Source organism: Mycothermus thermophilus, assembly GCF_041956435.1.
Source record: "Mycothermus thermophilus strain CBS 625.91 unplaced genomic scaffold VTJ04scaffold_5, whole genome shotgun sequence".
In the NCBI taxonomy this organism is placed as follows: Eukaryota; Fungi; Ascomycota; class Sordariomycetes; order Sordariales; family Chaetomiaceae; genus Mycothermus; species Mycothermus thermophilus.
This window is the reverse complement of record NW_027191431.1, coordinates 2910478-2936322: the sequence shown is the minus strand read 5'-3', so window position 1 is coordinate 2936322 and position 25845 is coordinate 2910478. Positions and strand designations below refer to the sequence as shown.

At 56.7% G+C, this 25845-nt stretch overlaps 13 protein-coding genes across 13 annotated transcripts; 7 read left to right on the top strand and 6 right to left on the bottom strand.

Moving 5' to 3' along the window:
* Positions 1–34: 34 nt before the first annotated feature.
* VTJ04DRAFT_8136 (uncharacterized protein) lies at positions 35–2341 on the bottom strand (the record flags this gene model as incomplete). Its single annotated transcript, XM_069366540.1, has 4 exons — positions 35–1730; positions 1785–1969; positions 2027–2241; positions 2311–2341. 4 exons carry the CDS (start codon positions 2339–2341, stop codon positions 35–37), a joined length of 2127 nt encoding a protein of 708 aa, XP_069217464.1.
* A 1999-nt stretch (positions 2342–4340) lies between these two features.
* Positions 4341–4559, bottom strand: VTJ04DRAFT_8135 (uncharacterized protein; the record flags this gene model as incomplete). The annotated part of the gene is made up of 1 exon (XM_069366539.1): positions 4341–4559. One exon carries the CDS (start codon positions 4557–4559, stop codon positions 4341–4343), a length of 219 nt encoding a protein of 72 aa, XP_069217463.1.
* Positions 4560–4630: 71 nt separating this feature from the next.
* On the top strand, positions 4631–6007 carry VTJ04DRAFT_8134 (uncharacterized protein; the record flags this gene model as incomplete). The annotated part of the gene is made up of 1 exon (XM_069366538.1): positions 4631–6007. The coding sequence occupies one exon, from the start codon at positions 4631–4633 to the stop codon at positions 6005–6007; it is 1377 nt and encodes a 458-aa protein (XP_069217462.1).
* Positions 6008–7673: 1666 nt separating this feature from the next.
* On the bottom strand, positions 7674–8048 carry VTJ04DRAFT_8133 (uncharacterized protein; the record flags this gene model as incomplete). The annotated part of the gene is made up of 2 exons (XM_069366537.1): positions 7674–7900; positions 7979–8048. The coding sequence occupies 2 exons, from the start codon at positions 8046–8048 to the stop codon at positions 7674–7676; spliced, it is 297 nt and encodes a 98-aa protein (XP_069217461.1).
* Positions 8049–8125: 77 nt separating this feature from the next.
* Positions 8126–13315, top strand: VTJ04DRAFT_8132 (uncharacterized protein; the record flags this gene model as incomplete). The annotated part of the gene is made up of 1 exon (XM_069366536.1): positions 8126–13315. The coding sequence occupies one exon, from the start codon at positions 8126–8128 to the stop codon at positions 13313–13315; it is 5190 nt and encodes a 1729-aa protein (XP_069217460.1).
* A 168-nt stretch (positions 13316–13483) lies between these two features.
* VTJ04DRAFT_8131 (uncharacterized protein) lies at positions 13484–14766 on the bottom strand (the record flags this gene model as incomplete). The annotated part of the gene is made up of 3 exons (XM_069366535.1): positions 13484–13786; positions 14557–14656; positions 14714–14766. The coding sequence occupies 3 exons, from the start codon at positions 14764–14766 to the stop codon at positions 13484–13486; spliced, it is 456 nt and encodes a 151-aa protein (XP_069217459.1).
* A 43-nt stretch (positions 14767–14809) lies between these two features.
* On the top strand, positions 14810–16038 carry VTJ04DRAFT_8130 (uncharacterized protein; the record flags this gene model as incomplete). The annotated part of the gene is made up of 3 exons (XM_069366534.1): positions 14810–15245; positions 15337–15635; positions 15697–16038. 3 exons carry the CDS (start codon positions 14810–14812, stop codon positions 16036–16038), a joined length of 1077 nt encoding a protein of 358 aa, XP_069217458.1.
* A 1392-nt stretch (positions 16039–17430) lies between these two features.
* Positions 17431–17772, top strand: VTJ04DRAFT_8129 (uncharacterized protein; the record flags this gene model as incomplete). The annotated part of the gene is made up of 2 exons (XM_069366532.1): positions 17431–17630; positions 17700–17772. The coding sequence occupies 2 exons, from the start codon at positions 17431–17433 to the stop codon at positions 17770–17772; spliced, it is 273 nt and encodes a 90-aa protein (XP_069217457.1).
* Positions 17773–18399: 627 nt separating this feature from the next.
* On the bottom strand, positions 18400–20509 carry VTJ04DRAFT_8128 (uncharacterized protein; the record flags this gene model as incomplete). Its single annotated transcript, XM_069366531.1, has 9 exons — positions 18400–18445; positions 18518–18598; positions 18671–19150; positions 19207–19244; positions 19317–19360; positions 19437–19538; positions 19714–19755; positions 19874–19979; positions 20051–20509. 9 exons carry the CDS (start codon positions 20507–20509, stop codon positions 18400–18402), a joined length of 1398 nt encoding a protein of 465 aa, XP_069217456.1.
* A 791-nt stretch (positions 20510–21300) lies between these two features.
* VTJ04DRAFT_8127 (uncharacterized protein) lies at positions 21301–22576 on the top strand (the record flags this gene model as incomplete). The annotated part of the gene is made up of 3 exons (XM_069366530.1): positions 21301–21922; positions 22030–22164; positions 22221–22576. 3 exons carry the CDS (start codon positions 21301–21303, stop codon positions 22574–22576), a joined length of 1113 nt encoding a protein of 370 aa, XP_069217455.1.
* An 830-nt stretch (positions 22577–23406) lies between these two features.
* VTJ04DRAFT_8126 (uncharacterized protein) lies at positions 23407–24828 on the top strand (the record flags this gene model as incomplete). Its single annotated transcript, XM_069366529.1, has 4 exons — positions 23407–23715; positions 23830–24285; positions 24381–24695; positions 24766–24828. The coding sequence occupies 4 exons, from the start codon at positions 23407–23409 to the stop codon at positions 24826–24828; spliced, it is 1143 nt and encodes a 380-aa protein (XP_069217454.1).
* A 98-nt stretch (positions 24829–24926) lies between these two features.
* VTJ04DRAFT_8125 (uncharacterized protein) lies at positions 24927–25160 on the bottom strand (the record flags this gene model as incomplete). Its single annotated transcript, XM_069366528.1, has 1 exon — positions 24927–25160. The coding sequence occupies one exon, from the start codon at positions 25158–25160 to the stop codon at positions 24927–24929; it is 234 nt and encodes a 77-aa protein (XP_069217453.1).
* Positions 25161–25458: 298 nt separating this feature from the next.
* VTJ04DRAFT_8124 (uncharacterized protein) lies at positions 25459–25743 on the top strand (the record flags this gene model as incomplete). Its single annotated transcript, XM_069366527.1, has 1 exon — positions 25459–25743. The coding sequence occupies one exon, from the start codon at positions 25459–25461 to the stop codon at positions 25741–25743; it is 285 nt and encodes a 94-aa protein (XP_069217452.1).
* Between the last annotated feature and the right edge of the window lie 102 nt (positions 25744–25845).

Sequence of the window (25845 nt, the reverse complement as noted above, 5' to 3'; positions counted from 1 at the left end):
GAAAACAATCAATCCTCTGCTGAGGTCCCCATCCTCAAGTGAATGTAGGAGCCGTGTAGACAAGCGCACCAAAGATGGCCGCACCAGCCGTGACACCGCCGAGGGCAGCATATCCCAGGCGTTCGGCAACACGCATCATGCGGGCCTTCTTCGCCGGCCTCTCGGCAGGAGGAGTAGGAGGCGTGACCACCGGAGCGGTTTGTTCCTCCTTAGCGACCTCCATCGACTCTTGGGTAACAGCACTCTCGTGCTTGTCGCCAGGTTCGGTCTTTTGCTCCCCGTCAACGCTCGGAGCAGGAGAGAGAACAGGAGCCACCTTCGAGGTCCACTGGTCCTCCTCCTCCGGGGTCACGTCGGAGATATCCTCAGCTTTACGCTTCATGGTGGACTGGTCTGAAGGTGAGGCCTTGGGAGCCTCAGCGGGAACCAGAGAGGGAGCCTCGGAAGGAGCTTCCGCTTCGTCGTACCAGCTCTCCGGCGAATCCATGAGAGCATCACGGGGAGGGTTGCCTTGATGGCGACAATACGCAGCCATCGCCTCGGCGAATGAACCCGGGCTTGCATGAGTCTCAGGAAGCTCAGTGTCGTTCTTCGCTTGTGGCTCCGACTCCTTTACATCCTTGTCCACGTTGCACAGACTGTGCACCGCTGAAGCCGCTCGCTGGGTAAAGTCCTTGTGGGCACTCATGGAGTACTTGTTTTCCTCTCGAGCAATAAAGTATTCCATCTTTCCAGTGAGCGCTCCAAGGGTGACCGCCCCTGATAACGCCGGGGTGATGTTGGCCGCCGCCGAGCTAGGACTGGACGTGCTAACTTGGGAGCTGGAGACAGCGAGATCAGCAGTTGCCGGGGTGGACGGCTGGTCTTTGTTGAGCAGCAGTTCGATGCTGCAGCTGTTTGCGTTTCGCGTAGTTATTTCGGGCGGCGCCGAAGCCACAGGAGGACCAGAGAGCGACTGGATCAGCGGTACGATCTCAGGAAAGGCTTGATCCCAAGGCTGTTGGGAGACCCGGTCAGAGTTTGCGCCCCGATGCTCATCACCGAGTTCTTCGCTTTCGCTGCTCCATGGGTCGCTGAATGGAGGGGGAGGGCTGCAATAACTGCTGGCGTTGCTCATCAATTCGTCATCGACGCCATATTCGTGGCGACCGGTCTCATCCGGGGAATGAAGCTCACTCTCCTCGTCCGAATAATGCTCATCGCTCTCTGCATCCGAATAAGGAGGGATGCTTTCATCATCCACCTGCTCGGAATAGCTTTCCTCAGCAGCGGAGCTGCTGCTTTCCTCAGAGTACTGGTACTCCCCATCATATGATTCTTCGTCGAGGTCTGACCAAGTCAGATGCACATTGCCGAAGCGAGCATCGTTGGAAGAGGTGGGAAGGGCGTTCTCAACAGTGCTGGTTGCTTCACCAACCGAAGTCGTTGCCACGGGAGGCTCGGAGGCAAGCGGCCTCTCATCGGCTTCGTTGCTGTTGTCCTGTGTAATATTAAACCCAGTACCAGTTGGAGAGCCGCAAGGAGAGGACAAATCAATGACGTTTGGCATCTCTGGGCGGGGCGCAGTGTCGGTGAGGTCGATGATTTCGAGGTTGGAAGGCGGCATTGTCTGCGACGAAGTTTCTGGCTGGTGACCGTATGTAGCCTTCATTGTCGAATCGGCCTCCCGTCCGTCGTCTTCAACTTCCTCGTCCGATTCGTCGGGCACTTGGAACGAGCGGGGTGCGTCGCTAGAGTGATGACGTTAACGGGTGCTCAGATAGGATGACGTGGGACAATCTTACCAGTCCAAGAAATGAACGCCGACTCGAACCGTGGTGGGAACAAACTGCGTGGTGCCTTGCCAAATCGTAGCACCGAACTTGAGGATATCGCCGTCTTTCAGCTCGCGACTCTCTTCAACGGGTAGCCTCTCTCCACCGTTCAGGAAAGTTCCATGGAGCGAGCGAAGGTCGGCAATCTCGACTTTCTGGATGGAAGTTAGCGAGGGCCGTCCTAAGAGGGAGGAGGAGAAGCAAAGACTGACCATGGTATCGAAGTCGGCACGGATTTTTGCGTGCATCCGAGACATGACGGGGTTATCGAACCACCCATTGTCTTCGCCTGCGACATATCCCTTCGTAGAAACTTTCGAGGCCCGTCCGATGATGATGGAGTCGGAATCCGGAGTCAGGATGATGCAGCGCTCGGGGAAGTCGACGCCATGGACGAGCGGCGTCACTGCGGTGAGACTAAGCAGCACTGGACGCAAGAGAAGGGCCAGGTCAGTATCCAGCAGATCTCGGAATCGGCTTTGATACGAGGACTTACCCGACTTGGTGGGTTCTGAGCCGACCGGCATCGTGAGACACATGAAATCCACCGGCGGTGGAAGTTTTACAGTATCCTGTCGTTTCTGTTGTTCTTGGTCGAATTGCGCAAATAGGCTCGGGGGGAGGTTGTGGCGTTCCAAGATGTGGTGGTGATATGGCTCGAGAAGGGGAATGACGAGAGCAGGGAGCTGGGCGGGCCTTCTCCAGCCAGAGCAGGCTCTCAAACCACGACCCAGTCAAAAGAGGATTCGGTCATGGATTTTCGTCAACAAAAGGTGGTAAAAGGAGAGTCGGTTTCAAGGGTTGTACCGAAAAGAAATCGAGATGGAGTTGAAAAAGAGAAGAGGTTGAAGACAGTCGTGATTCGGAAGGCCGAGTCAGTACGAGGCAGGTGCCTCTAACAAAGCAGGCACTATTGGCTCAGTCAGGCAGAGGAGCTGTTTCGGAAGGCGGGGTTCGAGGCAACAGGCAGCTTTCTGCCTTATCGAGGCGGCTTCTTCGGTTGAGGGGTGCGGACAGTCCGGCAGCTCCAAAGAAACCTCCGGGCCTCAGGGTTCTCAGCCGGCAAGCTTCAAGGACACCCGAACTGGGTTTCACTTGCTTAATTACTTAAGAAGCTCCAACCGTTGATGATGCAGTTGAAAACGTTGGTTTGTTCCAGTGTTCCTTGGGGGTATTTGTTTTCTGGAAATGGCAACACAAGCATGCGTTCGAGATGCTTTGGGATAGGTGGGGGATGCTAAGCTAGTAAGTGCCCAGGACGATGAGGTCATGGGACTGATCCTGTTGCCCATATCGGGTCGTCTGGAGGCGGGGCTGGATCGAATGGATAGACAAACTCCCGGAACACTCGCAAGAGCTCACAGGTCGCACACAAGACCAAATCCTCCGTCAAGATTAGGATTCCGCCAGACACAAATCAACACACATATTTTCTTTCAGCCTTCAGCTTTTGGAGCTGCCATGTCAAGCACGGTATTCAACTCGACCCTGCCAACGGAATGCGGATCTTGGCCCACGGGGCAGTCGTCTTGGTGGGGCCTTGGTGGGGTCGTGACGGCACAACGTGGAACAGTGTTTGGATGGTGTTTGGATCCCACCAACAGAAGCTATCGCTGGAAGTCTTCTTACAGGAGATAGAAGATGATGAGAAGTGACCCAAGTCTTTGGAGATTTTCTCCCTCTGTGAAGGCCAGGCCACTTGCATTGTGATCAACTCTTGGTGATGTACTCGGCGTTGAGCTTTAACTACGTCAGCTCCCGAGGTGGAAGTGACGTTGCTATTTCAGGCTAAGCGCGATATGCAACCACTTAAGACAAACGGGCAACCCCGCGATGGAGTCGCGAGAAGCGAATGCCAAGTCCACACCACCTCAGTGGAGAAGATAACGCCAATCCATGTAATCCTGTCTCTTGATGGGCTTTGGAGCCGCAAACAAAAGATACAGGAGAACTCATAGCACGGTTCCTGGAAAGGGAACAAAGAAGCATAGCGTAGGCATTGTACATACCTACATCGCTGACTTGGGTGTCAGCGAAAGAAGCCCATGGTTCGTTCAGGGAGCTTCCAAACCCAGCTCTCGGCAGGGCTGTCTGCATGAAAAAGCGATCAGACAACCTGGAACCTGGAATTGATTGCTTCGGCCCTTTGCCTCCGGGTGGGAGCTCAAACAAGCCACCCGACAGCAGCCTCGGAGGCAGCACATGCGTGCCCTCCATCAGCGCGAAGTGGCGTGCCACCCGTGGACATTGGATGGATCATGCGTCATCGATGGGTCTCATCCTGGTCCACCCGGACAGCGGGTGATCTCAGTTCATGCCCGTTCGGAGAGGTGAACGGCAATTCATAATTTACAGCGAACACTGCCGAACACATAAAAAGCAACGATCCTGCCATTATTCTCAACCTCAATGGCCGTCTTGCTGTCTGACTCTGCATTCAGTGCCGCGCTTGATTTGCACCTATTTGTGACGGACCGAAAGCTGTCTTGACTTCAAAGTCACACATCTGGTGACGACAGCATACGATCACTTCCAGCCATTTGTGCCACTCATGGATTTGTCGCCCACACACAATTTTCTCGGTTCAAAATTCCGCGACGTCCGAGCATTGACAGAGCGCAAAGTTTCCACCATCAGTATTACTTGATAGATCCCTTGCTGGCGAAGTCCCCCCACTTTGCGACGCAACCCACTTGACGCACAAACATCTGCTCTCGACGCATTCTCAGCAGGAAGCGCCAACATCAATTTCACAGAAACAGCAGCAAAAACCGAGAAGAAAGCTCGATAAAGCCTGAAAAGGACGCCCACCAAAGATGTCCGACCTTCGAAGAAGAGCCCTCGCAGGAGGCAAGACGGTTTCTCGAAAAGCGCGATCAAAGCCCGAGTCTGGCCTTTCGTCAAAAACGCATTCTCCTAATGGATCGCCTGCCCCCTCCCGCGCTGCATCGCGCGCCGGCTCCCGGCCCAACTCGCGGCCCAGCTCGCGGCCGGGTAGCCGTTACGGTTCGGAAGACGAGTATGCGACCGACTCGGATAACGATGACGTCATGACGATGAGCACAAACTCGGTCGAGGGGGGCGACGACGACGGAGGAGGAAGCGCCTGGGTTGAGCGGCTACAGGACCGCGTCGCCGAACTCCAGGACCGCAAGCGGAGCAGCGTGCAAGGACGGGAAGCCACACTGGGAGCCTACAACCACCTCCTGAAGCACCACTTTGCCCAGCGCCAGCTCGATCGCTCGGTCTCGGAACTTATGCCCGTCTTCCTGCGCCTCATTCGAACCGGTAGCAGCGACGAAGAAAAGCTTCGGGCGCTCAAGGCCTTCACCCTAACCATCCTAACCTGTTCCTCAGATACCATCTTTGATCAAGCCCTGCCTGTTCTCAAAGCAGCTTGCGAGGATGCCGACGAGGAGCAAGTCAAGGTTGAGGCCATCTACGCATTGGCGATTGCCGTCACATACGGAGGAGGGTCCGCAACGGCGGCAGATGAAACGTTGGATTTCTTGCTGTCCATCATTGAAAGTGACGGCGAGTCGGTCAACGCGGCGGACAGCGGGTCTGTCGTCACGGCAGCGCTGCAGGCGTGGGCTTTCGTCGCCAGCCACCTCGACGACCTGACGGACCACAGCGAGTCAGCGATCGAAGCCTTCATGGACCAGCTTGACAGCTCGGACCCGGAAGTTCAGACCAGCGCCGGGGTCGGCATTGCTCTTCTGTTCGAATCGGCTCGCGAGTACGAGGAGGAGACGGGCGAGAGCTTCGGCATGCAATACAATCAGCATCGGATCGTGACTCGAATGAGCGAGATCGTGCGCGACTCGTCCAAGGGCGTGTCCAAGAAGGGTCGCCGGCAACTACGGGCCAACTTTTCCAGCATTGTCACGTCGCTCGAGCGCGGCAAGGGCCCTGGATACTCGACCGCGGGCCGGTCGGGGCCGAACCCGCACACCGGTGGGTCCAAGACCTTCGATGAGGATGCCGAGTTCCAGGAGTTTGGGTACCGGGAAAGGATCCGCATCTACAACCAGTTCCTGCATATCAACACGTGGTCGCTGCATGCCAGGGCTGAGATGCTCAAGATCCTGCTCGGAGGGGGGTTCCCCGTGCATTACCTAGAGAATCCTGTCGTTCGGGACATCCTGAGCAGTGCGGAGGTTGAGTTTATCACCTCGAAGACCAGGAAGTAGGGGCTGCGGTGTCTGGGGGTGTGGGTAGCATTCTGGAGGGACAGGGGAAGTGCGGAGTATATATAGGCTGTTGTTATTGTTTTCATCGAGCAAGAGAGTGAGCGATATAGAATATGTAGCACATCAGCATGATTATTACCTGGTATTCAAGGGACCTAGGGATTAGCTGATAAGTAGAGAAGAATATTAGGCCCCAAGGCTTGAGTGACCGACATGGAAACTTGTGTACTCCGTCTGTACTCCGTAACAGCTCGATCTCAGACGCCCTGGCCCCTGCCAGCTGCGACCAGGTCCTTTCCATGCAGACAGCCCAGTCTTCCCAAGCTTTGACAGACAAACCAGGGATCAGGATTTCCTTGAAGGGGCCTGACAAAGGAAAATCAGTACGACATCTGCTTGCTGATCCTGTACCATATTGATGGACTTTTGTTTATTGGCAGCTGGGCGTATTATTGGGTGACAGTGGCACTGAGTTGAGCCTTTTCGAGGAAAGCAAGGTCGTCGGGCGGTTTCCCGAGTGATCGGCAAGTGGAGCCGCGTCAGCCTTCTCCCCGCTGAGTGGAGAGATCCCGAGGTTGGGTTTTCCCAACCTGGCCTCCCTGGTTCATCTCTTCAGCGATCCCGCCTGGCAGTTCCCGCTCTGGCCTTGCTTCTTGGCGGGGAATATCCAGGCTGAAAGACAACAAACCGCCCACCGTCTCGAACCCAGCCTCCCGGATTATCGCACCCTCAGAACCAGACAGAGATTGCGAAGTTCTCGGCTTCTCAAGAGGCACCGAAATCCAAGGTCTGTCTGGTGGTCTCATCTTCCCGCTCTGCGGAACACACCCACGAGCTCTTTCTTCCCGACGTTCTCTGCAAGGCTCGTTTCATTTCTTGAGCAACATAGCCTCTTCCTCGTTCCACGACCTTTCGCATGCAGAGAAAAGCTTCTTGAACCGCATTGCCGATCCCGTGAGCCTTGCTTCATCTCCCCCGTCGATTCCCACGCTGCTGCACGTTGCTGCACCCGAAACCCTAGTCACGGTGTGCAATTGGCCGGCTCGCCCAAGCACCGCCAGCACATCAAGTGGTCGGGTCACTCGCCAGCCACAACACACGTTCCCATAGGCTCTATCGGCCTCCGGGTCGGCAGCGGGCTGTGTGGATTCTGGGAAACACGCAAAACGGAGGACCGACCGTCGGTCGCTGCATGGAAGAAGGAATACAAACTTTGCTGCACATCGCCGAACGCGAGGAAAGCACCACAGGCTTGTGCAAGTACACCACGCTCCTGGGCTTCCCGCAGATCGGAACGTTTTGTCTTCTTTGAAGCATTCTGGCGTGGCACAACCTTCTCGCCCATTGCTCCCGAGTCATCACCAACAGAAGCAAGGCCTCCGTCACCTCAGTTAGCTGCTGGTAGCTGCAGCGAGCCAAGCCAGGCTATCGGCCAACCCAGTGATTGGATCTCCCGTGGTAAGTTGCGACGTGCCCCGCTGTTTGGCCCCCCGGCGGCCTTTTGGTTGCCGCTTCAACACAACGAAGGCCCCGGCCTTCTCCTGCGTGCGCCGTCTGTCCTGCGCCGCCTCCCGCTTTTCTGCCAACCCGACCCCCTCAATCCCATCCTCCCTTCTCCTCCAGAACCCACCATTTTGTGTCGGCATACCCGTTTGCTGCGGGTTTCTTACTCCGTAATCCTGTTTGCCTCACACGTTTTCCACTTCTTCCAGCAAGGTGGCCTGCCCTGCTGGCTCATCTCTTTTCTTGTTTCGTTCCTTTCTTCCATATTCCCTTTCCGATTACCCGAAATCTGTGTGACATCCTCATCAAGGCCCAACCGAAGCGAAGCTCTGGTGCCAGAGTACTTGCTCACACACCCCACGTCGCCCGACAGATTGTCCTCATCAGAAGCTTTCTTCATGAGAGCCATTTAGAAGACTCGACCTGACCCGGATACACGGTTGCGATTCTTTCTGCGCCTTTTATTACCTGGGCCTTGGGTTTCTACTCCGCTTTCCTTTGCACCACCTGTCCCCTGGACTCCGTGGAGGGAAGTCATTGGGTGGCGGGCCACGAAGGGCCGCTGATACCTAACGAGCCGATCGTTCTCCATCGGTTCCCAAAGCCCCATCCTCCATGGTCGTCGAGTCCAAAAGGCGGCCAGCCCCGCCGCCACTGCCCGCTCCCACCGACACAAATTCGACAGTGACGACCGGCGACCCAAGCGATGCCACCAGCGAGGTGTCCAAGACCGGCGACGAAAAGTCCTCATACTCTCTTCCCGACGACGGCACTCCCGTCACCATTAAAACAGGCCATCGATCCAACGCGTCACGGACGTCCCTACTCATCGAGTACTTTGAAGGAGGAAGGGTGAGCAACGCAACCGGTACTGATTACCGGAAACCGAGCGTGCGTGTCCGCGTCACGCCGGGCAGCAGGCACCGGTCCAAGAGCAGCTCGGATCGAGACCGCATCAAGATTACCCATTCCAAATCGAGGAAGTCCAGCCCCAACCGGCGTTCCTCATCCCGGGTTCGGGAGGAGGACCTTGACGATATGGACGCCAGCTCATACGCCTCGGCCACCGAGGAGAGCACCGTCAGTCGCAACCCGGTGGAAGTTGAGATTGAACGGGGTGGGAATGCCCGACGCCGCCGTCCAGCAAGCCCTCTAATCCCTGCCACCGATAGCAAAGTCAGCAACCAAACGATGAGCGAGATCTCGGCTATCCCAACTAACAGTTTCCTCGACGGGTCGGGGCACACGTCGTTTGGTAATTCCGATTTCAAGAGCAGTTCGGCATCCCGCGACTACGGTGCCGGGTCCACCACCGACAAAGTCCGAAGCAAGAGCCGTGATGCCCGTGAGCGCGATTCAGTTGTCTCCAAGACCAGAGACCGGGATAAGGATCGTAAGCACCGATCGTCCAAAAGCCGGACGAGCAGCGTGGCCAGGGACGACAAGTATGCCGAGCGGGCGAGGTCACCACGTCGGCGATCCAAGGGCCACACCGACTCTCTCGTCTCCGCGGCGGACTCTAGTGTGGTTTCGTCCGCGTTGGCTCCGAGTCACCGGTCCATGGATCAGCATTCGGTTCGGTCAGGCGTATCCAAGGCTTCGTCCATCAACAACCCGAAGCTGCTTGAGACCGTCGAGGACGCCATCCGCCGTCTGATCCTTCCGGAGCTGAACGCCTTGAAGAGGGAACAGAGCAAGAGGGGCCGTCGCGACTCAATAACGTCCAGCTCGACCACGGTATCCAAGGATGAGTACTCGAGCGACAGGAAAGCCGACAAGCGGCCTGTGAACCCCCGTGACAGCATGAGGAGCAAAGAAAGCCGTGACCGAGAAGCTCGCAACGACTTTGACGACAGCAGCGCGATTAGCCATGACTCGGTTGATGACCAGGACTCTGACGATACACCGGCACGCAGTGCAGACCGTCTCAAGGCGGCCGCTGGCGGTGCGGCCATGGGCGTTGCTGCCGCCGTTGCTGCAAATAATCTGCTTCTGTCGCCGTCCGACGACAAGCAACGAGCCCGCCGACGCCGCAGGCTCGAGATGCGGAGTCGCGGCGTCGGTTCCGACCTCACTTACGACGAGGACTCTGAGCTCGGACCTCCTGTGCCCATGCCTCTGATGAGTGACATCAACGCCTCCGATGTGACAAGGGCATCCATCTTGACCGCCGAGACCGACCGGCCACACTCCGCCAGTGAGGAACACACCCCTAATCGAGATCGCGAGAACGAACGACCATCGCGGTCATCAACTCCGACACCCACAAAGAACATACTGGCCGCTCTTGGGACCCTGCACCAAAATGTCTCGCACGGAGATCTCAAGAAACTACCTGAACAGAGGACGGGACAATGGGACGAGTATGTCATTGATGACAACGGGAAGAAGGTCCCCTCGCGTATGGCTAGGCGCATGCGGGGTGAAGAGGTGGACGATGACTATGATGACGATGGTCAATATGATTCCCAAAATCCATACGACTACTACAGCACTCAAGACGTCCCCCCTCCACTCAGATACGTCCCGTATCAGCCCGAGCGGCGGGGCCTCAGCCCGATCCCGAGTGTTTCGGGCTACACGGAGGCCAGTGAGCTCCCGAACAACCGCGAGTCCCGCGCCACACATCGCACCACCGACTCGATTTCGTCTGCCGGCAGGTCGGAACTTGGTGACGACAGGAGTGTGCGTAGCTCAGTCCTCGACCAGGCCAGCGTCATCAGCCCGCCCGGCAGCGAGCTCGAAGCCATTCAGTCAGGCCAGGCTGTCCGCGCCGTCGGCCTCAATCCCGATATCGTCCACCCACCCGGCATCGAGTCCAATGTGGCGTCCTTGGTGGATGGGTCCATGGTCGATGGCTCTGTCCTCACAAACTCTTCGAGTGCCGTGGGCAACCAGTATGCAGCTCGCGAGTCGATGGCGACCCTCGAGGAGGAGCGGTCACGCGGACCGGGCACGCCGTCAAAGCGGTCCATGGCCAGCCATCACGACGAGCCCGAGGACACCGGGAGCCACCGGTCGCGCGAATTCGTTGAGTACGATCTTGACGAGTACGGCCGCAAGGTCCCTAAGACTACTACGTATCGGCAATCGCCGACCATTTCGGAGGCGGCCATCACCAGCGCGGCCGTTGGTGCCGCTGCTGCGGTCCTCCGGGCACAGAATGCCAAGGGCCAGCAGGTCGTCGCGGATGACCAGATCAACTACCAAGCCCCTGGGGCGAACCAGGGCATGTCGTTCAAGGAGCGCACTCAGAATGGGAAGCGCCCTGGCATTGACACGGCCAGCCAGCAATCGCTGGCGAGCGAGGCGGATAAGCCCAAGATGGGCTTCAGCAGCATGCCCGATCCGAACGACCCGCTGCCCGAGATTGGCGCGTGGGACGATAACTTTGACGTTCTCACCAACCCCTCTCTCCTGAACGGGGAGTCCGGCCGCGACGATGAGAAGCAGTGGGAAGGCGACGCCACCCCGCGGCAACGTCCCCAGAACCCTGAGAGTGAGGTTGACTACCAGGCGCTCGACGGCTCTCGTTCCTTGCAGGCCACTCCCAAGCCCGAGAACCAGGACCAGGATGAATGGTACCGCACTCCAGAAGACAAGAAGCGCGACACTCTCATCACGAATCCCTACGAGGGCACGAGCCCCATCGCGAACACCTCCCTTCTCGCTGGCCAGGGCTTCGACCCCGCTGCCTTCGGTGGTCTCTATGGCACCCGCAGCCCGCTTGGCCACAAGATCGATGAGGGTTACATCTCGCAAGGCCCCAACAAGACGCCCGATCTCAACGTCAAGGGCAAGGGTCCGGATTACGGGTTTGCCGGTGCTGCCCCTGAGGATCCCTTCTTCGGCACTCCCCAGCAGAACCGCCACCTCAGCGGCATGTCTCAGGGCATGGGCTCGCCGATGTACGACGCGGCGACCGGTGCGGGTATCGAGAACATCGAGTCCAAGGATATCATCGCCCTGATGCAGCACCTGATGGTTCGTGATGCTCAGCGCAGCGCCCGCGACACTGAGATCCTGGTGACCCTCGTCCGCGCTGCCACCGAGATGCGCAACAACTTCGAGGACATCAAGCGGTTGCTTGCCGACACTGAGGATGTCATCATTACTGAGGTCAAGGAGAACACGGACAAGTCGGTGCAGCGCGCCATCAACGGTCCGCGCCCCTACCCCGGCAGCACTGCTCGCTCCCTTCACGGCGGTTCTCAGGCTGGTACCATCAATGGAGACGACCTTGCAGCAAAGAAGCGCAGCCTTTTCCGCCGCGCTCTCAAGGGCCTGAGTGCCAAGGGAGCAAACGACCTGAGCAGGATCGAGGACATGCTCAATCAGCTCCTGACGGAGGTCGACGTCCTCAAGGCCCAGACAGCCCCTGGTCCTCAGTTTACCAACACCAACACGTCGTACGACAACCTTCAGCCTGCGGTTCAGGATGAGGCTGATCACGGCTACGAGCCCGAAGGCATGGCTGGCACTTCTACAGCCAGCCACCCCTCCCAGTCTGGATACCTCTCGATCCAATCCCGGGGTGCGTCGGCCAAGCCAATGTACGAGCGCAAGGCCTCTGGACATAACAGGATCAGCACGGTGCCCGAGGATAATGAAGACGATTACGACGGTCGGAGGAACGATGCCCAGTTCCCCACGACACCTGGCCATCACGGCCAGCCCCCGAACCCGATGCCCCTGGAGACCCCTACTGCCAATGCTGGACAGTCCCAGCCGATGAGCAACGAAAACACGCCTGGAACCAGCGAGAGCAAGAAGAAGTCCAGGTCAAGTTGGTTCCGCATCCCCAAGATCTCGCGCTGGTCCGAAACCACGGCCTCCAGCGGCGTTGCCGACTCCCGCCACAGCAAGCAGTCCAGCAAGGACGAGACACAGAACTTCACCGCCGGCCCCTCTCGCTCGGGATCCCTGGACCACTACGGAGACAACTACCAGTATTCGACACAGCAGCCCATCCAGACCGACAAGCTGCACACGGGTTTCTCCGAGGTGGACCTGCCCCAGAGCTACCAGCAGGACCAGGGCGAGAACCCGTATGCCCAGATCGCCGCTCCGGGACCCCTGCAGACCGACGCTAACTGGGTCAGCATGAGCATGACGCCTGAGGATCCCAAGTACAGGGCGCACCGCGACTCAATGAACTTGGTGCACCCGCAGCCTCGTCCTGGCCAAACCGAGCGCTTCAAGGCGGCTCTCGAGTCCCAGGCCCTCGGGTTCGATCAGCCCCTGAGCCCTCAAACCACTGACTGGCAAGGCTCAGTCTCCAGCCTGCACCGGTACGTCCCGAGCATGGACGGTTACGGCGCCGATTCCCAATACCAGCAACCCTGGTCGGCGTCTCCGGCGCCCCTCAGCATCAACGCCACGTCGGACGTCCCGCCTCCGCGCCCACCCAAGGAGGCCCTTGACGCCCCGTCTAGCCCGGGCCCTCAGCAACAGCAGCAAATGTCGCACATGACGCCCCCACCGCAACACAAGCGCGTCAGCAAGCTGCAGAAGAAGCACGGCAGCCCCCTGCCGCACCAGAGCGTTGAGAGCGGCTACGGGACCATGACGCAGGGCGTGCCGTCGGCGAGCTACGTCAGCCACCACGACGCCCGGGAAGGCGGCAATGGCAGCAGCAGCCCCAGGCTGGAGAACAGGAACCTCAGCGGCGCGCTTCAGGCCGGCGTGAACAGGAGGCCTAGCGGGCCCCGGCCGATGACGCCGACGGGCAAGAGCGCGGGACCGTCGGGCCTGGGAAGGTCGAGCCCGTTGTCTATGGATGGGGGTGAGAGGAAGAGGGGTTAGTTGCAATTTTTTTTTTCCTTTTGTGTTTTGATGCTTGGTGTTGGTTTGTACTGACGGGGCGGTGTTTTGCTCTTTTTTTAGACACGTTTGGGACCTACGCGTCGGAGGATATGGATCTTTTCTGAAGGGCGTGATATAATACTCGCACAAAAGAGCGCAATGATTACATCAAGTCGCGGAAATTTCACTCATGACATGACCAAAGGACGGCGGACTCAAGGGAGGATTAGAGGTAGGAGGAATGAAGATGGTGAGCGAGCACCGGCTGCTGGCTTGGCCAGGTGCCTGGGCCGAGGGTATGGTTTGACTGGATATTTTGAGCTGGCTGGGGATATTTCGATGATGATGAGATGACGGCGGGATTTGTTTCACGCAGAAGCAGCAAAGATACCTCTTCTGACTTGTGTTGTTTGATGTTATTATGACGTTGTATTTGGGATGAAAAGGGTCATGGGCTGGGGAAGGCGAGCGCTTTGGGAGGTTTGGGGATAATATGAGGAGTTGTTATTTGATGATATGCGATGAAATGCTATGTGGTTGTGTCATTCTCGTGTGGACGGTCAAGGGGTTATTTACGTGACTAGAGCGATGGATGAGGATGAGGATGAGAGTTCGGGGGAAGATTGCTCTCTGAAATAAGCGTGGATGGTCTCTAAGATGCTTCAACACTCTTATGTTGTATTGCGATGGGAATGAGATTGCGTGAGATTCATGAGTCTTGTCTCTTGTTGTTGTTGTATGTGCCTATGTATGTACGGTAGACACTCTCGTGAGCCTGTTAGTTTTTTTTTTAATTTTTTTTTTTTCAAAAGTATAGTTGAACCGCTATGTTGGGCGGCAATCGATGCCAAACATCAGGGTCATAAAGAGAAAGTCAGCTCTACCACCAGCGTTGGATATCCAATTTTCCTTCGCGTGTTCAGCCTTTGTGGCTTAAATTGGCATCAAGATTGCAACGAGGGCCTCTATCAAAAGAGACCCGGGTGTTTTTCCAGAAAAATTCCAAAACCACCTCACATTGACGTAACTTATCAGCCCAAGCCCTTGGGTTCAACATGGATGTTCGGGCCTCTGAGCCAGCGGTGGATTGTGGATCGCCCCGCTCCGCAATCGGGGCCCGGCCCCAAGCAAAAAACCATCCCCAGTGGCTCACTGAGATTTGCAGGTCACAGGTTCTCTGAGTCGGCCCAAAAAGGTACCTATTCATCCTCAAACCTCGTCATCGTTGCCAGGCCACGCACAAGTAATTTCTCTGCGTGAGCCGTCTTTACGATTTTTGAATCATAAATCGAACTCCCAAGAGTTGATTGAGAGGAACAACTAGGCTGCCTCTTGTTACGACTGCAGTGTGTCTGTCACCACACAACACCAAACGAAGACGTCACTCAACCCAACGACGGACTCTTGTGTGAATCACCATACCTACCCCCCTGAGTTCCCGTCAGGCTCATCACCTAGCGCCTTGCCCATCACGACCGTCACTACCCCATCAACATGGCGCCAACCGTCGAGAAATTCGTCATCAGGACACCCTGCTCCAGCGCCAACATCGGCCCGGGCTTCGACGTCATCGGCCTGGCGCTGTCCATGTACCTGGAGCTGCATGTCACCATCGACCGCAGCAAGACGTCGTCGGAGCACCCGCTCAACTGCCGCATCACATACGAGGGTGAGGGCGAGGGCACCGACGAAATCAGCCTCAACCCGGAGGTTAACCTCCTCACCCGCGTCGCCCTCTACGTGCTGCGCTGCCACGACCAGCGGACCTTCCCCTGCGAGACGCACGTGCACATCAAGAACCCCATCCCGCTGGGCAGGGGGCTGGGGTCGTCCGGTGCTGCCGTCGTCGCCGGCGTGATGCTGGGCAAGGAGTGCGGCGGTCTGCATCATCTGACGCTGGAGAGGTTGTTTGACTTTTGTTTGATGATTGGTAAGTAAGGAGGCGTCATCGTCATCGGGCTTTCGAACACTGTCTCCCCATGATGGGTGAGAAAAAGACATATATCGCTGACCGTATGCAGAGCGTCACCCGGACAACGTTGGTGCGGCGCTGTTTGGGGGGTTTGTCGGCACCTACCTCAAGCCGCTGGCGCCCGAGGACGTGGCGCGCGTCGAGATCCCGTTGAGCGAGGTGCTCCCCGCACCGGCCGGCGGCATCGACACGGGCGTGCGGCCGCCCGAGCCCCCCTACGGCATTGGCCATCATATCAAGTTCCCCTGGGCGCCCGAGATCAAGGCCGTTGCCATCATCCCCGAGTTCGAGGTCCCCACGGCCAAGGCGCGCGAGGTGCTGCCGGCACAGTATCCCCGCCCCGATGTGGTATGTTTGCTTTCTCCCAGGGATTGTGAGTGAGAGACAAGAAGCTAAGCCGCGGTTACAGACTTTCAACCTCCAAAGAATCGCTCTCCTGCCCGTCGCCCTGGGCATGTCGCCGCCCGATCCCGAGCTCATCTACCTGGCCATGCAAGACAAGCTGCACCAGCCGTACCGGCAGACGCTGATTCCCGGGCTGACCGAGATCGTCGAGTCCATGACCCCGTCGTCACAGCCCGGCCTTCTCGGCGTCTGCCTGTCGGGCGCCGGGCCAACCATTCTTGCTCTTGCGACCAGCAACTTCGAGGCAATTGCCGAGCGCATCATCTCCCAGTTCAAAAAGAGCAACATTGTGTGTAGCTGGAGGCTGCTCGAGCCGGCCGAGGGGACGACTGTGGTTCGGGAATAGTATTGAAAAAAAAAAAGGGGGGGGAACTAGGGGGTGGTGTAATAGGTAATGCATTGTCCTTGGGAAGAGAAAAAATGAATAGAATTATGATACCCGGTTTGCCTCTTGCTTGGACCCGAACTTGGTCGGATCGTAGACGGAGAAGACCGGTCACAAAGAGTTATTAGCTACTGTATGGAGCATCTATCCACTACTGAGAGGTTTAAACCCCTGAATATGCAAGACAAATACATGAAAAAGATCACAAATCACCCCGACAACCACGTGGGAAACAAATGGGCGATGGTCCAATCCGCAGCCATATCCGCCTATGGCGTCATCGCCGCCAACATGTCGGGCTACGCCGGCAGGCCGCCGGGTCCCAGCAGTTTGGATCCGGCCCCAAGAAAAGAAACAGGCGATCGATCGGAACGGAACCACGCCAGATCCAGATCTTCAGTGTCATCGAATGTTTTCGCTTCACTTGGCCGGAACGAGAAATATCCATGCTTCGAGGTGAGGTCAGGAACACTGACCCGAGTGGTCGTGGACCCTCCGCAACCACGTGAAACCCCAGGCTGGACAGCGGCACCGAACGGACGGCGCCAACGGACGGCGCCGAACGAACGCCTTTCCCAAGCCCCGACAGCCGGCAGCCGGCCGGCGAGCCGTGGCGAAATCAGGCCACCACAGCCGCTGAAGAGTTTGGGAAAGTGGGACCAACAAGCGAACCCAAGTTCATCCGAAAATCGTGCCATTTGCCGCCAAGCGTCGAACGGTTCCCCAAGAGGACTCGCGCTCCCATTGGCCGGCCGCCTATAAGCTGCGTCTTGGAGACGACGAGGTCAGACGACTCTGGCGTTGGTTTGGCATGATCGAGAGCTTTCTCGGGCACCTTTTACGCAGCTTTCACTGGGCAGGTTTTTGCTTGCTCTGCCATTCTGCTGGGTCCGGCCTCGCGGAGAGGACTGGTTGGCTGATGATACGGCGAGCGAACGAGCTTGGCCCGGATCGGGGGGAATAACGTGATGTGATGATGGCTTCGGTTGTTCGCTGCGGGACGTGAAGGAAGAGGGGGACGATGGATGGCGGAGGAAGGCGGAATATCTCGGTTACGAGGAGATGTGAGGTTTTTCCCTATAAGATGGTGATGCTGCCCGGTCTGGTGGTGTGGCGTGCTTCTTGTTGTCTTGTCTGCATCACACAGTCACAACTCCAACAACTCTCAACTCAACCATTCCTCTGGGTTCTCTCGGGGTACAGCCAACCAACTCTCCTCTCTTTCTCTACATTCCACGACCAAGTGTCGACTCTCCGCTTAGTCTTGGGCAACTCTCTTGTCTCAAAAGACATCTCAACTCAAGTCTCCGGACTCAACAACCAACCAACCCACTTCTTTCTCTAACATCCAAAATGCTCGCCCGTGTCGCTGCCCGCCCGGCCCAGAGTCTCATCCGTCGCCCCCAGCAGGCCAACTTCTCCCTCATGAGCAGCCTGCGGTCGTTCGCTCGTTCCTTTGAGCCGCACCCCTTCCAGCGCCTGCCCGTGGCGGCCAAGCCGGCCTCGCCTGACCTGGGCCGCCTCATCAAGAGGACGGGAGGTAACGCTGTTGTGTACGTTGTCCTACAGATATCTACCCTTCTCCCATATGAACCAAGAAACTAACATGGACTCCCCTCTAGCTTCTTCCCCGTCGCCGCTGGTCTTCTCGGCTGGCCGTACCTCGCCGCCACCGTCTTTGACAACCATGTCTAAATACATTCCTTGTGTCGAATACTTTTTGACGACAACCGAAGATTATAGACGGTCTTCCATGGGGATGGGCACCAAAAATAAAGGGGGGCCTCGTCACATACCATTCCTTTCCTTTGTCGGCGTTGGGTTGGGATAATGAGGGCATCAGCATTGGAGATACCTACATGTACATCATTAGAACTGTGGAGCGAGGGATGTCTCCAGTCTACTTCTAGTATATATATTATCATTTATGTCACATCACTAGGAGGTTCCATGAAGTGTCCTTGAATCTGGTGCCACTGCTCGTGAAGCAAAGCGGCGTGAAATTGTCTATGATATGGTGAACACATCTGAGGTGTTCAATCTGTGGTATGTAGCTGATGCTAGAAAATCGCAAGCCAAACCGAAAGGGAAATGAGAAACAAAAGCAAACACACTCATAAGCTTCCATCCAGAAAAGCTGTCAAACGCCAATGATCAACTCTGGGTATCACTCGACCAAACCCAAACACCGACCCCTGAGTGTCCCAACTCATAACCCATCCTCATAAACTCAGAGCATGCGTGCACCCCTTGCCCCCTTGCCGCCAACCAGATACAAAACTATAACCGCCAAATCGTCGGCCTCATCAGCCTCAAGCATTATCAAGAAACAGTTTTGCCTCTTGGCTTTTGGGCATACACGACAGTGCTCAAAAGGTGTTAACAATGGCATATTGTCCAAAGTTCAGAAGCAAGGGATGCAAAGCGGGTAGGCACTTACTATGGCCAGTAGCAGCGAATCTTTTCGTTCTTGAGATCTTTCTTCACATCCACCAGGAACGCTTGCACCTCTTGCGCAGACCTAAACTCGCCATCAGTCTACCATGTTTCATCCACTCGGAAGCAAGCAAAAAGAAAAACAAAGAATACTTACCACCCCATCGTCTTCGAAAACAACCTCGTCACCATCCCCTCCAAACCCGTCGTCAAGTTCTCCAGCTCAAACGCCCCGGCCAGCTTCAGCTTCTTACCCTGAGGCCACTGGTTGCACGGGATCTTGTACTCATGCTCCCTCACGCTCCCAAACCCGTGTTCACGGAGCCAGCCCGCGTACCGCTTGGCGTCGTCGATGGGCGTGCCGAAGCACTGCGTGGCGGTGGCCAACAAGTCGGAGAACTCGCGCAAGGGCCCGTCGGCGGGGAGAGACGAGTCGTCGCAGGTGATGGAGCCGGCGATGCACTGCAGCTCGACCCAGCCGCCCGGTTTGAGGTGGTGGTAGATTTGGTCGATCAGGCGTGGCCAGTTGCGGACGGACAGGAGGAGGTCGCGCGCAAAGATGTAGTCGAACGAGCACGGCTCCCAGGTCCAGTTTTGCTCGATGTCGTCGAGCTCGAATTGGCAGTTGGGTGGGACCCTGGGAGGGAGTTAGCCTACACCACCAGTTGGATTTCTAGCCGCAGGAAGTAGTACCAGTCTCTCTGAACCGGAGCTATGTCAACCCCAATTATCTGTGTAACCCAAAATGTCAAATCTCATATACTACCCATAGGCGAGCGCGGAAAGCGGGTTGTTGGACGCACCTTGGCCGATGGGAGCATATCAGACACGTCAATGGTCCATTCTCCTGATCATCCGGCACGTTAGCTCGAGCCGGAACTTCATTTACAAACGGGACTTGGCGGGTTGATGGGAAAGGGTACCTGTTCCGCAACCCAGATCCAAAATTTTCTGGGAATTATCACCAATCGGGGCGAGAAAACGCCGTTCATCGAGCAGGGCAAAGTACTTTGCGTGACACAAGCCTGGTTGTCGTCAGCCATACCTATGATCCATATTGACGACCCACCTCCCCGGAGCTTGACATGCGTGCGGCATCCTGACGGGGACGGGTCAGGTTAAGGATTGCGGAAAGACGGAAATCCCGACATTGCGGGATCACAAATATTTCTGGAAGAGCCCAGTCGAAGTTTCACTGACCTATTCTATCCACTTCTGCCGAATCCATGGGCATTCCGTACTCTGTGTGTCCCATGGGTGGGAGGTTGTTAGCCCCTTGCGCCTGGGTACCGTACCCACGAACCAAGGGGGTAGGTTGGTATTGGTGGGGACCATCGGACGATCCCAGGAACCAACTCACCCTGTTGTCCAAACGCTGCATACAGCCTACCATTCTCGATGGTCCCTTGGATCGCAACAGAAGTAATCGAGGCCAAAGACGCGGCATCGCTGTCCTCGTCGGCGGTCTGTGCAATCCAAATCGGGGAATTCAGTTTGGTTTTTATTTTCGCAGAACGGACCTTGGAAACAAACACACCTCGGTTCCCCTGCCGAAATCACCTGTCTCGCTCACGAGGTCGACCCAATTGTGATTGGGACTGGGAGAGCTGCGTCGGGGATAGCAGAAGAGGGCAGTTGTGCAGTGGGAAACGGACGCAAGAATTGACCTAGCTCTCACACGACGAGCTGGGGTTGGCCTTTTCTTCTCTTCCAGGTCCGCACCCTCAGACTCAGATCTGTCCGGGCGACTTTCCTTGATGATGGAGATGTCAAGATCGCTCTGGGAGGCTGGGGTCGAGCACAAGGTGGTGCCGTCGTCTCGATCGGCACTTCGACCCTCTCGCGGAGTCTTGTCCCTGCGCGAACCCCCGAAAGAGAAGCAGCTGGGGCTGTTGGGCTGGGAACCCCGCATTCTTGCGTCTTCCTTGTCGCTGGCGGCTGTGGTGCGCCCATGGTTGCAAATAGTGGCCGCAGATGGCGTATTTTGTTGATTCATGGCGCTGATCTCTCGGAAGACCTGATAGAAAAAGTGCCAAAACACGGGAGTTGGAGGGGGAAATCCGGATTAGGCCACCCTCGGCGTACTTGGGAGGGATGGGGAAAAGGAGAAAGGGAAATGCACAAACGGCCGGTCAAGGGCCGTCTTTGAACGCTCTTGAAGCCTTCCCGAGACACCACCGGCCGGGTTTGTTGGCAAAGCTGCTCGACGACAAACCCGCTTCAACCACAGTGCTGGTAACGGATGCCACTAACACCCATCATATCCTGAAGTCGACGACGAAGGATGGGCAGCATCTCCACGTATGACGCACCCGCTATCCACCCCGCCATCATCGCGGGGTTACATGGCATGCAACTGCACGACCCGCGTATGACACGACTCGAACCTCGTGACAGCTTCTGCTTGATGCTCTGTGCTGTAGTAAGACGGCACGCTCCGGTCGGCAACTGAAGAAGCTCTTTGGGTGGCATATGATTGTGGGGCACAGCAGCTACAGTGTGAGTTTGCCTAGGCCCCTCATTCATCAGAAAGGACTCGCATTCTCGACGGAAGGTTTGTTGGGGGCTGGGTAATGCTCTTGTCTGGCCTCACGACTCCGAAGTGAGATAGGAACCTTCCGTCGTCAGGTTGAGGTTCGTCGATGTAGATGGTCGGGGTGACTGCCTCAGTGATATTGGTCACGCAGGTTACACACTGAGTCGTCCCATAGGCATATAGAATATACAAGCTTGGAAGACTTCGAGCTACAAGATCCGCGAATTCACCGCCTTCGTCCGAGCAGCATCATGGAAGACGCTGGCGCCGCCCTCAAGGCAGCCGAGGAGCTTGTCCGGCACCTCCGAGCTCACCCCAAGCCTTCACCAGCAGAGCACACTGCCCAGCTCGAGCAGGTGGACAAGGTCCGTTCGCTCTTGGAGACCCCTCTCGATGTCATGGACAGGCAGATGGACATGTTGGCGGTGTGCGGTGCCATGCATACACTGATCTGGACCGAGGCCATCGACCAAGTGCCGCAGGATGGCAACATCTCGGCTGATGAACTCGCCTTCAAGGTCAACATGGCGACCTCGGCCATCCAGCGCCTCATGCGCGTTGCCATTTCCTGGGGAATCTTCACCGAGCCGGCGCCGGACGTTTATGCTCACAACGACCTCTCCAGGGCGTACCGGCTGAGCTCCATGGGCCCGCTGTTTGCGAGCCGCATGAACTTCACCAGCGTGCACTTGAAACTCCCGGAATACTTCAAGACGCACGCTCCCGAGGACCTGTTCGATCCAAAGAAGTCCCCTTGGTCCTGGTCCAACGGCCTGGAGGGCTTGACCTTTTGGGAGGCCGTTGACCAAGACCACCCGAGACGTCGGTTGTGGAATTCTGCCTTCGCGCTTCAGCGTAACGTGCCTGTATCTGGCATGTTCCCGTGGGAGTGCCTTCAGGGAAATGTCCAAGCGCATCCAGAACGCCCCTTCATCGTGGATATCGGCGGAGGTCGGGGCCAGGCGCTCCTCGCAATCCAGGAGCAGTTTCTGGCGCGTTCGGGGGCAAGCTGATCCTCCAGGATCTGCCCGCCGTCATCAACTCTTTGAGTCCCGCAGACATCCCTGACATTGAGCCGATGGCATACGACTTCTTCACGCCCCAGCCGATCCAAAGCAAGCTGTGCTGCTCTGCCGCCGAGATTTGTCAGCTAACTAGCTCCCGACACCAGATGCTCACGTCTACTTCTTGCGCCGGGTGTTGCACGACTTCTACCCCGAGGAGTGCATAAAAATCATCCAGAACACGGCCGTGGCCATGGGGCCCGAATCGCGCCTCATCATATCTGACTGTGTACTGCCAAACCGCGTCGATGCAGGTCGGATGCAGGGGCTGTACCGCACTGATCTGTTCATGATGTACATCAGCGGGAAGGAGAAGACGGCGGCAGAGTTCGAAAAGATACTCGATTGCGCTGGCCTGGAGCTCGTCAAGATCTGGCGGTCCAACGTCGGCGCTATGGCGCAGGTTGAGGCCCGTCTCAAGCGAAGTACAAACATATCACAGGACCGAGCTCAAGCTCCATAATGGATCAACGTGGGCAGACTTGACTGAACCCGACGGGTGACAGGAAATGAAAGATGATAAGTAGGGAAAGACTACGAGGGTTAGGAAAAAAGATACGGAGACGGGGAAGAGGAAGACGGAGATTACTCCGCAGGATTCAAAGAGAGTTAATAAGAGATTGGGAGCTGTAAAGGAAGTCCTTCACATGCCGCGGAGATGCAAGTAGTCCAGGAACAAAAAACCCTTGAAACATATATTCTCAACCTGGGGAATGATCAGTCTTCAACAACGAAAGATTTTAAAACAATTCTGTCAAGCCCTGTCAAACCTGGAGTTGAGGTTGATGTGAAGCAGTTGCGGAGGGCAATCTGATGGACCTCCGGCTTTGGCTGCGGGCCTCCCTGCCCGGACCCACTTGCCCGCTTGACAGGGGCCGGCCGTCCAATGATCAACCATGATGCGCCTCTGCACGAACAGGTCTCCTTTTGGTTGAGAAACGCGTCGTGATTCCGCATGTTCAACACCAAGAACAAACAGTCCAGCGTCCGCCGATTGTGATCGCTTGGAAGCCTAAGCATCTTCATCGCCGCCCAACGCAAGGAGCTTAGGTTGCTCTCCTTCCTCTCCGCCCACATCTTGTGGAGTTTCCCCGCCGCCGCCGCCTCGAATCGACGACAACTCCAACCTAACCGGAACCGAGTACTCCCCCTCAAGAGACGTCTCACCAGAGCTCTCTCGAAGCCAAACGAGCCTCGTCGGGATACAACTCGAGATCGCCGACCTAAAATACTCGCAATCCAGCCACACGGCTACATGTTGATGCCATTGTAGCAGACCGCCCCGCAGGAACCATGGCGGAAACGCTGCACAACGCGCCCATCGTCCTGGACAACGGGTCCGGGACAATACGAGCGGGCTTCGCCGGCGAGGATATCCCCAAGTGTGTCTTCCCCTCATGGGTCGGCAGGCCAAAGCACCTGCGCGTCCTCGCCGGCGCGCTGGAGGGCGAGGTCTTCATCGGACAAAAGGCGGCCACCGAGCTGCGCGGTCTCCTCAAGATCCACTACCCTCTGGAACACGGCATCGTCACAGACTGGAACGATATGGAGAAGATCTGGGCTTATGTGTACGAGGAAGAGCTGAAGACGCTCAGTGAAGAAGTGATTACTCCCCCCATCATTCAACGCCTACCAGCCCGCCCATGGGAGTGCCAACCAAGGGCAGGCTCTCACACGCGCAGTCCCGCTGACTTGAACGCCTTATTTCTGTCTTAGCACCCTGTCCTCCTCACCGAACCCCCTCTCAACCCCCGTTCCAACCGCGACACGGCCGCCCAGATCCTCTTCGAGACCTTCAACGTCCCCGCGCTCTACACCTCGATCCAAGCTGTCCTCTCCCTCTACGCCAGCGGCCGGACGACGGGCGTGGTTCTGGATTCGGGCGACGGCGTGTCGCACGCCGTGCCCGTCTACCAAGGCTTCACCGTGCCCAACAGCATCCGCCGCATCGACGTCGCCGGCCGCGACGTGACCGAGTACCTGCAGACGCTGCTGCGCAAGAGCGGTTACGTGTTCCACACGAGCGCCGAGAAGGAGGTGGTCAGGCTGATCAAGGAGTCGGTTACGTACATTGCCAAGGACCCACGCAAGGAGGAGAAGGAATGGGCTGCCGCAAAGCTGGATCCTGGACGCATCGCTGAGTATGTGTTGCCTGATGGGAACAAGCTTAAGGTACGAACTGTTCTTCACACATGCCCCCGCCGCCGCCAGCTCCAGGCCCTCGGCCAAGAAAGACCCATGGAAACTCTAACCTTCTCCAACTACAGATCGGCCCCGAACGCTTTCGCGCCCCCGAGATCCTCTTCGACCCGGAGATCATAGGACTCGAGTACCCCGGCGTGCACCAGATCGTGGTTGACTCCATCAACCGGACCGATTTGGATCTGCGCAAGGATCTGTACTCCAACATTGTGCTCTCGGGCGGCAGCACCTTGACCAAGGGCTTTGGCGACCGCCTGCTGTCCGAGGTGCAGCGTGTCGCCGTCAAGGATATGAGGATAAAGATCTTTGCGCCGCCCGAGCGCAAGTACTCGACCTGGATTGGAGGGAGTATTTTGGCAGGGTTGAGCACGTTTAGGAAGGTAAGTAATTTTTTTTTCTCCAGTCTCCTTGAACATGCAGAAAATTGACAAGACAACCCCTTCTTGGCAGATGTGGGTGAGCATCGACGACTGGCACGAGAACCCAGACATTATCCACACCAAGTTTGCGTAAAGGCTGGTGGCGTGCGAGTTGCGGGGATCGGCGCTTTAACACTGTTCGCGGCCCCGATGGAGCCATCTCGCGCTGTCAGGAGATGCCATGACTCGTGATCAGCTGACATCAGCTGCTTTTGCGTTCTGCAAGCACGTGTGAGGGGAACGACGACATGCCAATGTTTTGTGGGGCTGTCTTGTGGTGGTGATGATGATGATGATGATGGACAATGGGGGGATATCACACATTAATGATAGGGAGGTGCAGTAACGCAGGGTCGAAAGTGTTGAATATGTGTCGTTGGGATCTTGCAAGTATTTAACAGAGGAGGGACGGAGAAGGCTGGGCATAGCGCTCGGGCGTGAACGTCATAGAGAGGCAGGCGAATGATACCCAATTTTGCTTGAAATTGTGTCTTGTTCAACATGAAGCATGGTTGAGTTGATTGATTAGAGCTGTTTTGGGTTTTTTATTGACTGAGGGAGATGGTTCTGTGTGTTGAAGCCAACTGGGCCGCAGAAGACAACAGTCCAGTCTCAATTTGGAGCAAAGTCGCAAACTACCACAAGTCACAGACAAGTCTTGAGTGATCGAGATTATAGTCCAAAATAATGCATTTCGACGCTCAATGGGGTATATAACTGGTACATGCTTTTTCCCTCCCATCAACCAAGGACCACAGCCCATCTAGGCCCAGTCAAAGAAGCCGACAAGACTGCAAATCCCAAGCGACGCCAACAGGAAATCCACCCCGATGCCCATATTCTTCCAAGCCAAGGAAACAAGACAAAGACAACAGTTATAAGGAAAATTCACCCGCCCAACTTTTCAGATCCCTTTGCCATCCCGAGTCGTCATGACAAACAAAACCCATTACTCGGCCCAGCGAGGTGTGCTCAACTCATCAGTCCAAACCTCCCGTCCCATCCGTAAACGCCTTGCTTTGCTTGCTTCGCAGACCAGTCCCTCCGCCATCCATCATGAAAACCATTAGAAGTAAGACAAGACAAAGGAAATATAAGCCAGTGATAGTCG